Source organism: Danio rerio, chromosome 25 (assembly GCF_049306965.1).
Source record: "Danio rerio strain Tuebingen ecotype United States chromosome 25, GRCz12tu, whole genome shotgun sequence".
Classification (NCBI taxonomy): domain Eukaryota; kingdom Metazoa; phylum Chordata; class Actinopteri; order Cypriniformes; family Danionidae; genus Danio; species Danio rerio.
The window spans coordinates 8512223-8525000 of record NC_133200.1 but is presented as its reverse complement, the minus strand read 5'-3'; the positions used below and the strand labels follow the sequence as shown (position 1 = coordinate 8525000).

At 36.8% G+C, this 12778-nt stretch overlaps 1 protein-coding gene across 17 annotated transcripts in view; it reads right to left on the bottom strand.

Annotated features, from left to right (window-relative positions):
• dgkzb (diacylglycerol kinase, zeta b) overlaps positions 1-12778 on the bottom strand; it is an 84540-nt gene that overhangs the window by 38483 nt on the left and 33279 nt on the right. For all 17 annotated transcript variants that reach the window (XM_005174290.6, XM_073942751.1, XM_073942749.1 and 14 more), the window contains 4 exons: positions 8132-8240; positions 1510-1605; positions 1272-1349; positions 1127-1183 (listed from right to left, as the gene is read on the bottom strand). In XM_005174290.6, coding sequence (XP_005174347.2) covers positions 1127-1183; positions 1272-1349; positions 1510-1605; positions 8132-8240 — 340 coding nt within the window. The remainder of the gene's footprint in view (positions 1-1126; positions 1184-1271; positions 1350-1509; positions 1606-8131; positions 8241-12778) is intronic.

Sequence of the window (12778 nt, the reverse complement as noted above, 5' to 3'; positions counted from 1 at the left end):
CCTGCGATCTTCTTCCTCCCTGCACTTGTCTGTTCCCTCTTCTCGACTTTCAACTATGGGCAACAGAGCATTTAGCCGCTCTGCTCCGCGGCTTTGGAACTCATTACCACCTGCCATCAGAAACATTGACTCCCTCACACTGTTCAAATCAAAACTCAAAACCCACTTATTTAAGATGGCTTTTAATACTTAATTTTATTTGCACTATTGCTGTGTATATTTTATTATTTCTCTTGTTGTTTTATAGCTCTTGTTGATTGTATGGTGTCCTTGAGTTGCTAGAAAGGTGCCTTTAAATAAAATGTATTATTATTATTATGAAGGGATGGACATGGTCAGCAACAATACCCGATTGGTACTAATAGGCTTAAAGTGTGGCAAGAAAATATCCCCCACACCATTACACCATCAACACAGACTTGAATACAAGGCAGGGTGGATCCATGCTTTCATGTTGTTGACGCCTAGTTCTAACCCTACCATCTGAATGTCGCAGCAGAAATCAAGACTCATCAGACCAGGCAACGTTTTTCCAATCTTCTATTGTCTAATTTTGGTGAGCCTGTGCGAATTGTAGCCTCAGTTTCCTGTTCTTAGCTGACTGACTGGAGTGGCACCCGGTGTCTTCTGCATAGCTCAGTTGTAATGAGTGGACTGTTGCCTTTCTATCAGCTCGAACCATTCTGGCCATTCTCCTCTGACGTCTGGCATGAACCAGGCATTTGTGCCCACAGAACTGCCACTTTCTAGATATCTTCTCTTTATCGGGCCATTCTCTGTAAACCATAGAGATGGTTGTGCGTGCAAATCCCAGTAGATCAGCAGTTTCTGAAAAACTCTGACCAGACCATCTGGCACCAACAACTATGACACATTCAAAGTCACTTAAATCACCCATCTTTACCATTCTCCTCGGTTTGAACTGCAGCACATCAACATGACTTAATTCACTGAGTTGTCACCATGTGATGGGCTGATCAGAAGTTTGCGTTAAGCAGTTGTACAGGTGTACCTAATAAAGTGGCCGGTGAGTATATTACATAAAAAAGGACCTGTGAGGGGGTGTACTCATTTATGCAGAGCGAAATATATAAAAAGCTTGATATAAAATGACAAAAAGTCTTACTTCTCTGACATTTTTCGTCCCTGGATCTTTAAAAGTTGGCTTACACCTGAAGTTAATCTGTAGGGAAAGCACACATTTTCCTTTGAGAAGATACATTGTTATTACACCCCAAATCGTTCAAAAGTTGTTTCTACAAACTTCTAACCTTGTCCAGCTGATTCATGCACTCTGTGTGAACTGATATTTTGCAAGCTGCACATTTGTGGCGGGGAAGAGACTTTTGCTGAGAGGACAAAACGAAATGGTAATTAGCATCTTAGCGATTTATCTAAATGCATGTAGAACATCTAACCAGAAGAGGGAGCTGTTGTGCAGGGTTTTTCGATACACACTGCTCATTTTTGCTGATGATTGTTTTAAGAATCACTACAATATGTGTCTACCTGGGACTTTGCGATACAGTTTGACTCCCCCACATAACAGAAATCTCCTGCCGGACTGGTCTCAAACCACACGTGTTGACCCAACTGGGCATTTTCCTGTGGAAAACCAAAAGATTACTGAGTGCTTACTGCTATAGAACATTTCAATGTTGTCATGTCATTTGCTCTTGAACATTTCCTGCTTATCAAACCAATTCATAACTGTAACGAGGCAATTCAATCATAACGTAAAAACAGCTATCATAACATTATTTATCAATCTGTGGCTTTCTTTGGATCCTCATTAGCTATCTAAATGTAAAACAGGAAATACATTACAATCGTTTACATGCCTCAAAATGCTCTATATGGATACTGCTTTATCGGATACCTTTCTGTAGGTACATTGAAATCAAATGATTATTAAGATTATTTGGAGTGAGTAGCAGCATAATGATGACTTTTTATAAAGCAACAATAGAGTCTATTTTAAGATATGGGATTATTGTTTGGTTTGGGAATCTGACAGTAAAAATGAAAACCCAAGTAAATAACCTGATGAGAGTGGCAGGAAAAATCATGGGAATTAAGACACTTGGTTCACTAAAAGACATCTTTGAGTTGTGCACAATCCAACAAGCCAACAAGATTTTATCTGATTCTTCACATGTGCTGTCTGTGGAATATGAGCTGATGAATTCTGGCAGAAGATATAGGGTCCCGTTGTGCAAGCATAATAGATATAAACATTCTTTTGTTCCTTTTTCAAGTAAGTTGATCAACGAGCAAGCAAGGAAGGATGGTCAAAGACTAAGATAACAGGATTAGTTTGCACAACAGAGGGCAGTGGGGCATATGGTACTTTAATTATTTAATTTTTTTATAAAAATTTTATTAAAATTACTTATTTTATGGAATCATATTTATATTAGGAGGTATTTTAGGATTAGATTTTAATGTGTATGTATGTTACATGTTGTCTTGTTGGTGTCGATGTACAGCAGAACCTTTTTTTCTAAAACAAATTTCTCCTACGGGAGACAAAAAATTTTACCTTGACTTTACCTTGACCTTGAAATGATTCATTGAGTTTATTAATTTTTTTAAAGGTAAATGGTTGCAAACTATTTATATAGGCTGAATTTTAACCAACAAATTACATTTATTAATGTTCAGCTTAATTTGATTGTTAAAATTCAGCCTTTTTAAATTGTTTGCAACCACTTACCCTAAAAGTAAGTTGTAAATCTAATTAATAATTTTTTCAGTGTATTATAGAGCTTGTTGGTAGGCCTGTCATGATATATATATTTTTTTTGTTGTTGTATGATATATTGCACCAAAATATATTGCGATAAACATTATTATTGTCTTTCTAAGAGCATTTCATGCCACTCATTATATTCTGACAATATAATATCACAATGCAAGCACACTCCTCCAAACAACACTTACAATTTTATTCTTAACAATATTTATTTTAGTCATTTTAACAATTTAATAATTAGTCGTTGATATCAGAATGTGAAACACATATCCTAAATAAATAATAATAATAAATGTTTACAAAAAAGTGTGATGTAAAAAGTAACAGAGGCTGTGATATCTGCTACCAGATCTATTTTCAGTTGTCAGACACCCACATGAAAATATATTATTTATTTATTTATTTATTTATGATTTTTCAAACAGGAAAAGATTAGAAGATAATCCGGCCTGACTCAGCATTAATGCTGTTTTTCAGCAGGTTCCTGCTCTGCAGAACATAAAAAACCGACAGACATCTCATTCATCAACACAGTAAAAACAATCACCAAACATGTAAAATAGAGAAAAGCAGGCTACTATCTCAGTGGCTACAGTGATAGTTGACCATCAGATGACGAGCATGTGATTTTTTTTTTTTAAAGTCTCAGCGTTGGTGTTGCTTTTAGATGTTGTGGGATCTCATTCCAGGCGTTTGTGAATACATAAAAGAAAGATCTCTGTCTATAACATTTTTTAAAAACCCAGTAATGGCAAACATCCATTTGTTACAAATCTGGAGGAACGATCAGTCCTTATGTTAAGTTTTGGCACCAAAGCACAAAGGGCTGCTGAGGTAGCGCTATTTAAAATGTTATAGTACAGTTAAATCCCTGTGTTCATAATGTAGTTTTAAAATGTTAAAGCATTAGAAAGTGATAGAGCAAAACAGTGATGTGTCCATCCAGAAAGTCTGTTGTGGATCTATTGTACAGTCTAGCTATTGGCTCCAAGATATCATTATAGTAATTTTATAGTAAATACTATAGTGTTTATAACCATACTGATACTGACACCTCCAATAGTCATAGAGATTTTGCACAATCAGCTAAAATGTTGCTAGAATTGATTATGTATGGGCGATATATATATTGCATCACCAAAAATTTAGGTCATGTCCATGTGTTGTGCAATAAGCTGATATATTAATTGCAATAAGTCGATATATTGATTACCTAATGTGTCCTCCTTGTAGAAAGTGATTCCATAATATATTTCGAAGAGAAAATGTTAAATGGTGGACATAAATATTCAGTGTAAATTAATAAATCATTAATAATTGTCATTCATACATGTCATTGTACTAAAGTTTTAAAGTTAGCATGCAAAACAACAAAGACAATAAGAAATGCTTCTTGAGCACCAAATATGATATCAAATATTAGGGCTGTGCGATTAATCGAAATCGAATCGCAGTTTGAAACGTCGCAATTAGTTAATCTTAAGAGGCTGTGATATGAAATATATATGAATTATTTAATTTCCCCCTCCCAGAGCAAATGCGTGACTGCTGTCTGTGTGTGACAGTCTTATTAGCCAATTGAGTAAGTGTGCTCAATCAAGATTGCGCAAGCAAACTATGCGAAACATCCATAATAAAAAACAAACAAACAGGAAAGCATAGACAAAAGTGATAATGGCGTCTACGGCTTTAGAAGCATTAATAGACTAATTAATATTAAAGAGAAACAGCATTGGTAATATGGGAATATTTCGGTTTCAAGCTCACAGACACTGAATAAAAACAGGTCGTTTTTAAGAGCTGTCGAAAAATTGTTGCCACGGCTTACAGATTATTGAGCTGAAGCTTGCAACAAACCGCAAATCAAGTCTCAGGGCTTTATTTTGACGGTCCATGTGCAGAGCGCAAAACGCAGGGCGCAAACGCTTTCAGGGCGTGTCAGAACGCATTTTTGCTAATTTAAGGAGGGGGAAATCTGCTTTGCGCCATGGCGCATGGTCTAAAAGGGTTGAGTTTATTTTCTTAATGAGTTATAGGTGTGTTTTAAGAATAAACCAATTAGAGTCTCAAACCCTTTAAGAGCCAGCTGCGTCGCGCCATAAGCGTATTTTGAAGTAAAGCAAGTTCACTTTCACTTTTGCTCTCGTGGATAGGGAAACCTTTACACACAGACATCAATTAGCCTGTAAATAATTAATTTAGTTTGTTAAGCGCAAATATTTGTTTTAAAACTATTTCTAAATTCAGTTCTAATTTCCAGCAAATGAATAAATGAACAGTAATAACCAAGTGTGGTCAAAATACTGAGTTATTTCCAAATACACCTGCTGTGCCCCATTTGGTCTAAAACCTGACAGGTGGGCAAATCTAAGCTTGTTTTTAATAAAACAAATATAAATATGGATATAATAAATAATACTGCTAATAATAATAACATTATACAAAAGCAAATTGAATGAAATGAAAAAGCCTCCCGAGATGAAGAAAGTATGAAGGCAGTGGTTTTTAAATCTTCATGTAGGCTAGAAATTAATATGTTTTGTAATATTTTAATAATTTATATTTATATCCTGTATATATATATATATATCCTTATTATATCTATATATCCTTAAGATATTATATATTTTTCATATGTAAAGATATTTGCGTATTGCTCTACATCTTGTGTGTAGTGTGTAAGCCAGGCGCACTTTGCGCCAGACAATAGGCCGACTTTGTTCTGGTCTAAAGATCAGACTATTTACAGTTTCTCAAAATAGCAATGGGCCAAAAAAAGGCCTGCTTTTTTAGACCAGAATGCCTATGGGCGCACATTTGAGCGCAAATGCATTTGCTATTTAAACAGTGTGGCGCAACACCTCAAAATGACCCTTGCGCCAAGCTAAAAGTACCAAAAGACTATAGCGCCGGGTGTATGATAGGGCCCACAATGTCTATCAGAAAAATCACTATTAGATTTTTTCCCCAAATCACACAGCCCTATCTAATATATTATATCATAATCATGACAATATAAAATATTTGAAAATAAATTAACATTAAACTATTACAGTATATGGTTTTCACTGTAATTTTCTATTACATTTTTGATGGTGTGGGTCTTCTAATAAATGTCCGCTCCAGGATGGAGTAACACGTATAAATTCGTCTTTATGATTATTAATAAAGTTGAATGTTTAAGGGCCTAGATCAGGGGTGGCTAACCCTGTTCCTGGAGAGCCACCTTCCTGCAGATTTCACTTGCAACCCATATCAAACACACCTGCATGTAATTATCACATGGTGTTCAGGTCCTAATTAATTGGTTCAGGTGTGTTTGATATAGGTAGCAACTGAAATCTGCAGGAAGGTGGCTCTCCAGAAACATGGTTGGCCACCCCTGGCCTAGATTATATGATAACCTTATGCCGAGTTCAGACTGCATGATTTTAGCCCTGATTTTGACTTGCCGACAGGTTTTGAGAAATCGCAGACAAATGCCTGAAATCACAGGCAAATCGATGCTCGTGCACGTGAGTGACAATCACACAGTATAAACTATTAAAGACGCAATATGAGAGAATCGCCGATGAGTCGCCGGTGCCTGTGAGATATTTGGCGTGCTAAATATCTGGAGCTGTCGCGATTCAAATCATGCCGTGTGAAATGAGTTTTCACTGAAAATAGCATCAGCGATCGCCTACAGCCAATGAGAGAGCAGCATCCACCTAGTGGAGGTTTGACAGGAGCACCCGTGTCTGTTTGATACAGAAAGTTAAAAAGAAAGTTAAGGAGGAATGGCTAATTCCCTTCAAATCCAGGTGAGCAAATATGTACATTTTCTACCCCATTATAGGCTTCTTTCTCGTTATGTAGTTAATAACAAAAAATATACCACGTGTTTTTGGCTGTGAGACGTAGTTTAGATGAAGTTGTCGGCGATTCTTTCTATTGTAAAGTCATGCAATGTGAATGCCCCTGACACCGATCTATCTTGCAGTGTAAACAAAGCAGCGACAAAACGCTAGCCCAGAGAGTCATGCAGTGTGAAAACATCTGTGACATCACTACTTTGAAAATCATGCAGTCTGAACTCGGCATTAGTGTCATCCCACTTCAGAGTAAAATTTGAATAATGTGTGTCATTGCTTTTTCTGCATGCCAAATGATTTGTTTCCTCAGGATCTACCCAGCCAGGTTAACCATACTTGTAATGACGGGGAGTGACACCAACAACAGAAGGTAGGATCCAAATGCAGGTTTAATCGTAGTCAGGCAAGCAGTGGTCAATACCGGCAAACAGATGTATGAGGGCAATACAGAGTCGAAGTCAAAACAACAGGCAGATGGTCAGAGGCAGGCAGCAACAGAATTAAACAAATAAGCAAGGCAAAGATAAAAACACGGAAAAGGCAGACAAAGGAAAACGCGTTGTAATGTCACTATCAGTAAACAAGACTCGGCAATGTGAATGAGTGTGTGTGCTGCTTGAATGCTGTGTGAAATCAGTCTTGAAGCAGGATCAGCTGTAGGAGTCTAATCAGTGGAGACTTGGGGCAGGTGTGTGTGTGTGGCATGACTGAATATGTAGTCCATTAACTGGCAGATTTGTAGTTCCATGAGTGAGTGTTTACCAGCGACATCTGGTGGTTTGTTCGCTGGTGAACATGACAATACTAACACTGACACCTCCGATAGAGATCAATGTTGAAAGAATTGATTTTTACGTATGGCGATAATACAGTTGAAGTCAGAATTATTAGCCCCCTTGAATTATTAACCCCCCTGTTTATTCTTTCCCCAATTTCTGTTCAACGGAGAGTAGATTTTGTCAGCACATTTCTAAACATAATAGTTTTAATAACTCATTTCTAATAACTGATTTATCTTTGCCATGATGACAGTAAATAATATTTGACTAGATATTTTATAGAAGACACTTCTATACAGCTTAAAGTGACATTTAAAGGCTTAACTAGGTTAATTAGGTTAACTAGGCAGGTTAGGGTAATCAGGCAAGTCATTGTATAATGATGGTTTGTTCTGTAGACTATCGAAAAAAATAGCTTAAAGGGGCTAATAATTTTGTCTGTAAAATGGTTCCTAAAAAATTAAAAACTGCTTTTATTCTAGCCGAAATAAAACAAATAAGACTTTCTCCAAAAGAAAAAATATTATCAGACATACTGTGAAACTTTCCTTGCTCTATTAAACATAATTTGAGAAATATTTAAAAAAGAAAAAAAAAATTCAAAGGGGGCTAATAATTCTGACTTCAACTGTGTATTGCATCACCAAAACGATTGAGGTCATGTCTTTGCATTGTGAGATAAGTCGATACATAGATTATTGTGACAGGCCTACTTGTTGGTAAAATACAGACGAGTAACTCACGGTCCAATCCACGGTGTTGCATATCTTTTTGTTGGGTTCACTTTTAGCAGGTGTTATTGTGCCGGATTGAGCAGCGTTATCCTGCACACCAGCTTTGGCGATGGCTTTCCTGAGAAAAAAAAAAAAAACATGGCTGTGATATCAAGCAGATGTGCAAATCATATCTTAATTAAGTCAATTACAGCACACAAACAATAAAATTAGGAACATTTATTTTGTCCCTGAAAGGTTGGCAGCTTTCTCATAATGCCTTGGAGCGTTGGGGGTCTTGTTAAATTGCACTTGTTTAATTCCGTATCAATCAATACGGTTATTTTTACCAGCAGCAACCCACACAGAGCGCTATAGAGCATGGCTTGGACATCTGTAGGTTTTTCTGCTTCTAATCTTTATGTACACTGTGTATACATTATGCTTGGCTTGTATTATTTAGCTCATCAATGTTACAAGATTCTTGTTCTCGCTCAAAAATCATACAGTATAGTAGGTGCTTTCATTCTATATACGATGCAAATGAATGGGTGTAGGATGAATGAAGTTTATATTTATATTACATTATATCACTTATCCTGTGTGGAGTTTGCACGTTCTCCCCGTGTTGGTGTGGGTTTTCTCCGGGTGCTCCGGTTTCCCCCACAGTCCAAATTCTTGTGGTATGGGTGAATGGGATGAACTAAATTGGCCGTAGTGTTTGAGTGCGTTTGTGTGTATGAATAAAGGTGTTTGGATGTTTCTCAGTACTGGGTTGCAGCTGTAAGAGCATCTGCTGTGTAAAACATATGCCGGAACAGTTGGCGGTTCCTTCCGCTGTGGTGACCTTTGAAATAGAGACTAAGCCGAATGAAAATGAATGAATGTCACTAAATACAGTGCTATGATGAGATAATAAAGTATCAACAAATGAACATGTATGATTCTTTTCAGAAGTAGTTCATTATAATATTATGGTATTATAAAAGTATGTACTGGTATACTTTTTGACAACTTTTTTGTGTGAATATTATTAATTTTTCCTCCTGTAGAATTCGGACTAAGGTTTTTATAGTTTTGCCTTTTTAAATTGGTCCTTATTTTAATGCTATTTTTAAATTTTAAATTTTCAGTTTATTACTTATTTGTTTCAATAATGGTTTTGGTAATTTTCTTTAGTTTTGAGTTTTTGAACTCGTTTCTATGCAATGTTGCCAGACTTGGCAGTTTTGAATTTGATTGCGTGTAAAAAATGACATAGGCTGGTTGACAAAATTTGGCTGGCTTTGAAACCCATGCATCCGCCCGATATTCACTTAATACCAGCTTATGATCGCCACAACCACCCCTATGATACCCTTTAACTTTAAGGGCGGTTATTTGTGCGTTTGGGTGGGTTTTGGACGGCTTTTGGGCTGGAATCCGCAGCAAGCTATATCATGCAACACTGTTTTTATTTAGTTTCAGTTTTAGTTTGAGTACTTTTAGTTATTGCACCCAGTGTCCACCAGAGCAAAGTTTAATGTTGGCACATTTTGCATTGACTATTGTGCGAACATCAGTGATGAAAATAATTTTTTTCTTTGAAAATTACAAACAAACCATACAAATGCAGCTTAAATAAATTAATTTATTAATTTTCCTTCAGCTTAGTCACTTATTTATCATAGGTCCATGAACCACCAACTATTCTGGCATATGTTTTACACAGCGGATGCCCTTTCAGCTGCAACCCAGTACTGGGAAACACCCATATACTCTCTCATTCACATACAAACTCATAGACTAGAGTCCATTTGGTTTCATCAATTCACCTATACCGCATGTCTTTGGAATGTGGGAAAACAGCACACAGAGGAAACCCACACATACACAGGGAAAACATGCAAACTCCAGACAGAAATGCCCACTAGCCCAGCCGGGGCTCGAATCAGCGACCTTCGTGCTGTAAGGTGACAGTGATAACCACTGAGCCACCGTGCCACTAATAGGTCTTATTTCAAATTTGCTGTAAATTTTTTATTTAGCATTTGTTTCATGAATGATTTTTTTTTTTTTGGGCTTGGTTTTAAATTTATGAACCCGTTTCTATTCAGTTTTCAGTAATTCTAGTTTTGCAGAACACATCCACTCTCGACCAGAGCAAAGTTTAATGTTTCGCAATTTACATTGACTATTGTGTGAACCACACTGATGGAAATAAAACAATTGTGTGCAAAAACATTAAACCGAAAATGCAGCTTAAATGCATAAAGGTAAAAATTATGAAGAATTCACTGTAAAAATTGCTGGATTCCACACGATTTGTGTTGGGACAACATGAAATAATTAAAAAATTTGTAAGAATTTTTTATAAATTTAAGTGGTTTGAACATAAAACAATTAAGTTTTCCCTAAAGAACTCACGGACTGTGTTGTTTCAGCTCATTTTAAATAAGTAGTTTGAACAAACAGCAAGCATAATTTTTTAAAGAAGTTATTCATATTAAAAATCGCTCTTGACTGATGTGTTTGGTTGTAAAAGCACCATCAGTTATTTCCCTCTGCAGATCAAACAGCCACAGATTAGATTTACACCACAAAGTGGGGGCTTAATATTCTGAAAATGATGATTATTATTTAATTTCAGTTCGTTTTTCTGTGTCTGTTGCTAGTTTTCTTTAGTTTTTGTTTTCCATTAAATGTACAACTTTAGTTTGAGGTAACAAAATAAAAAATAAGTAATATCGCTAGTCTTAGCTGTTGCTCAAAACGTCCTTGATTTGAACACACTATTGAACATTTATGCAAAATGTGAATGCAATAGAGCAGAAACGGATGTAGCAGAACTCTGAAGCAATCAAGCCTACAAAAGAACGCTCATGCAAAGAACCTGCACAGGAAATGCATTTATAGAGGCAAATATATACCTTTAGGCTTGGGTGGGGCATTTCCAATGTTTTTTAGTTTTTTTGTGTGTTTAATTCTTTTGTAATCAAAACCTTTCTCACCCTGACCTTTGTGTCCTAATCCCTACAGAGCGAATCAGTGAAGCTTAGCAACCTGTTGATGAGAAGCCCACTGGGTGATCACTGGCGTTGATGAGTCACATTGGTAGCAGCAGCGCTAATGAGCGAGCGACGTGGAGCTTGTATCCACGGGATGGAGAATGAGAAGGTCAATGCATTGAAAAGCTGCATTGGAACTGCCTGAACTAAACGTTTGAGTGCTTGAGAAATTACTAAAGGTATTAGCTTGAAAGGGCTAAGTGGACATTCAAAAACAGCGCAGTTCATATCAGAAAGTTGCACATTGTGGTACATTTATTTGTCCGTTAAAGAAGTATACACTCTGTAGTGTTCATTCTTTTGTAAATTGATGCAATGCTGCAGCTTGGTGACCTCCAACAGTATCAACCCAGGCTCATTCTAATTATGTACAACCTATAAACATTTCTGGAGAGAGCCAAATACGACCAAGGAGGTACGTTTTTTTGCAGTTCTTGTTTTCGCCAATTCCTGTGTACGCTTTTTGAGATCCCAAATTTTTCGTGCGAGTGTCATCTGTGCCTGCTGTTCTCATGTAAATCCACCAGAGCCCGCTGTCGATTAACTGAATGACTGACTGACTGATCCATTGGTTCCCCCCACCCTCCTCCTTCCCTAAACCCAACCGATAATGTTTTAAAAAGCACTGATTGACCAGCGTCCACCCACTTCCCGAAACCCAACCCACAGTGTTTTCAAAAGCAATCCAGAAAAAGGAGAGCCTAATTTTTACCACGTAAGCGGTCAGCTGATAAGCGTGACAAGGAATGCCGCTCCATAGCGTTCGTCTTAAAGACGAAATGCAGCCATACGCTTCTCTGGCTACATAATTTGCCATCTCCAAAAATGTATATAGGTAGTGCTGGGCGATAATTTGATATCGATATTTCTCACGATATATTTTTTTCGATAAGTTAAGATGTTTCGATAAGTTTCGATGAGATCAGTTCGATAAGTGTTCAATAATATTTACGCATTATGCGTAATGCTGTGCTGGCATTTTGCAGCCTGCCCTTCCGGATGCTGCACGCAGTACAAGTGCACAGTCATAAAGTGTAAAAATGTCACAGTCACAGACATTTTTGACAAGAAACGTCACTAAACTTCAGTAGTCTGGAGCAACATAGTTTTTTGCAATCTGACACAAAACAGGTTACCTCGGAAGAATACACTTGGTCTGAAGGATGAGAGAGCTCAGAAACCCATTGAGTGAATAGATACAACTGAGATCTGCGCATAACAGGTTTTTTATGCGTCCCGCAATATGCAATGTCAGGACAGTGACTCCTTAAGTAAGATAAACTGCACACACTTGATAATGTAATGCATGGACGCGTCTCACAGCGCAAAGCATAACTCAACGTTCAAATGTCGAAGCTTAATCAGTCATCAATAAGGTTTATTGATTAAAGGGTTATGGACAATCAATCGATCATCAAGTAATCGTTTACGTCTCTAAATAAAATAAATATTAAAGTATATTTCACCTTAAATTCACCATGCTCGCCATTAAAAAGACAGTTCATCCAAAACTGGAAATTCTGTCACCATTAACTCACCTTTTACTTGTTCCAAACCTGTTTTATTTTCAATTAATTTTTTTTATGTTGAACAAGAACATACAATAACTCATAGGGTATTGTCTTTGGTT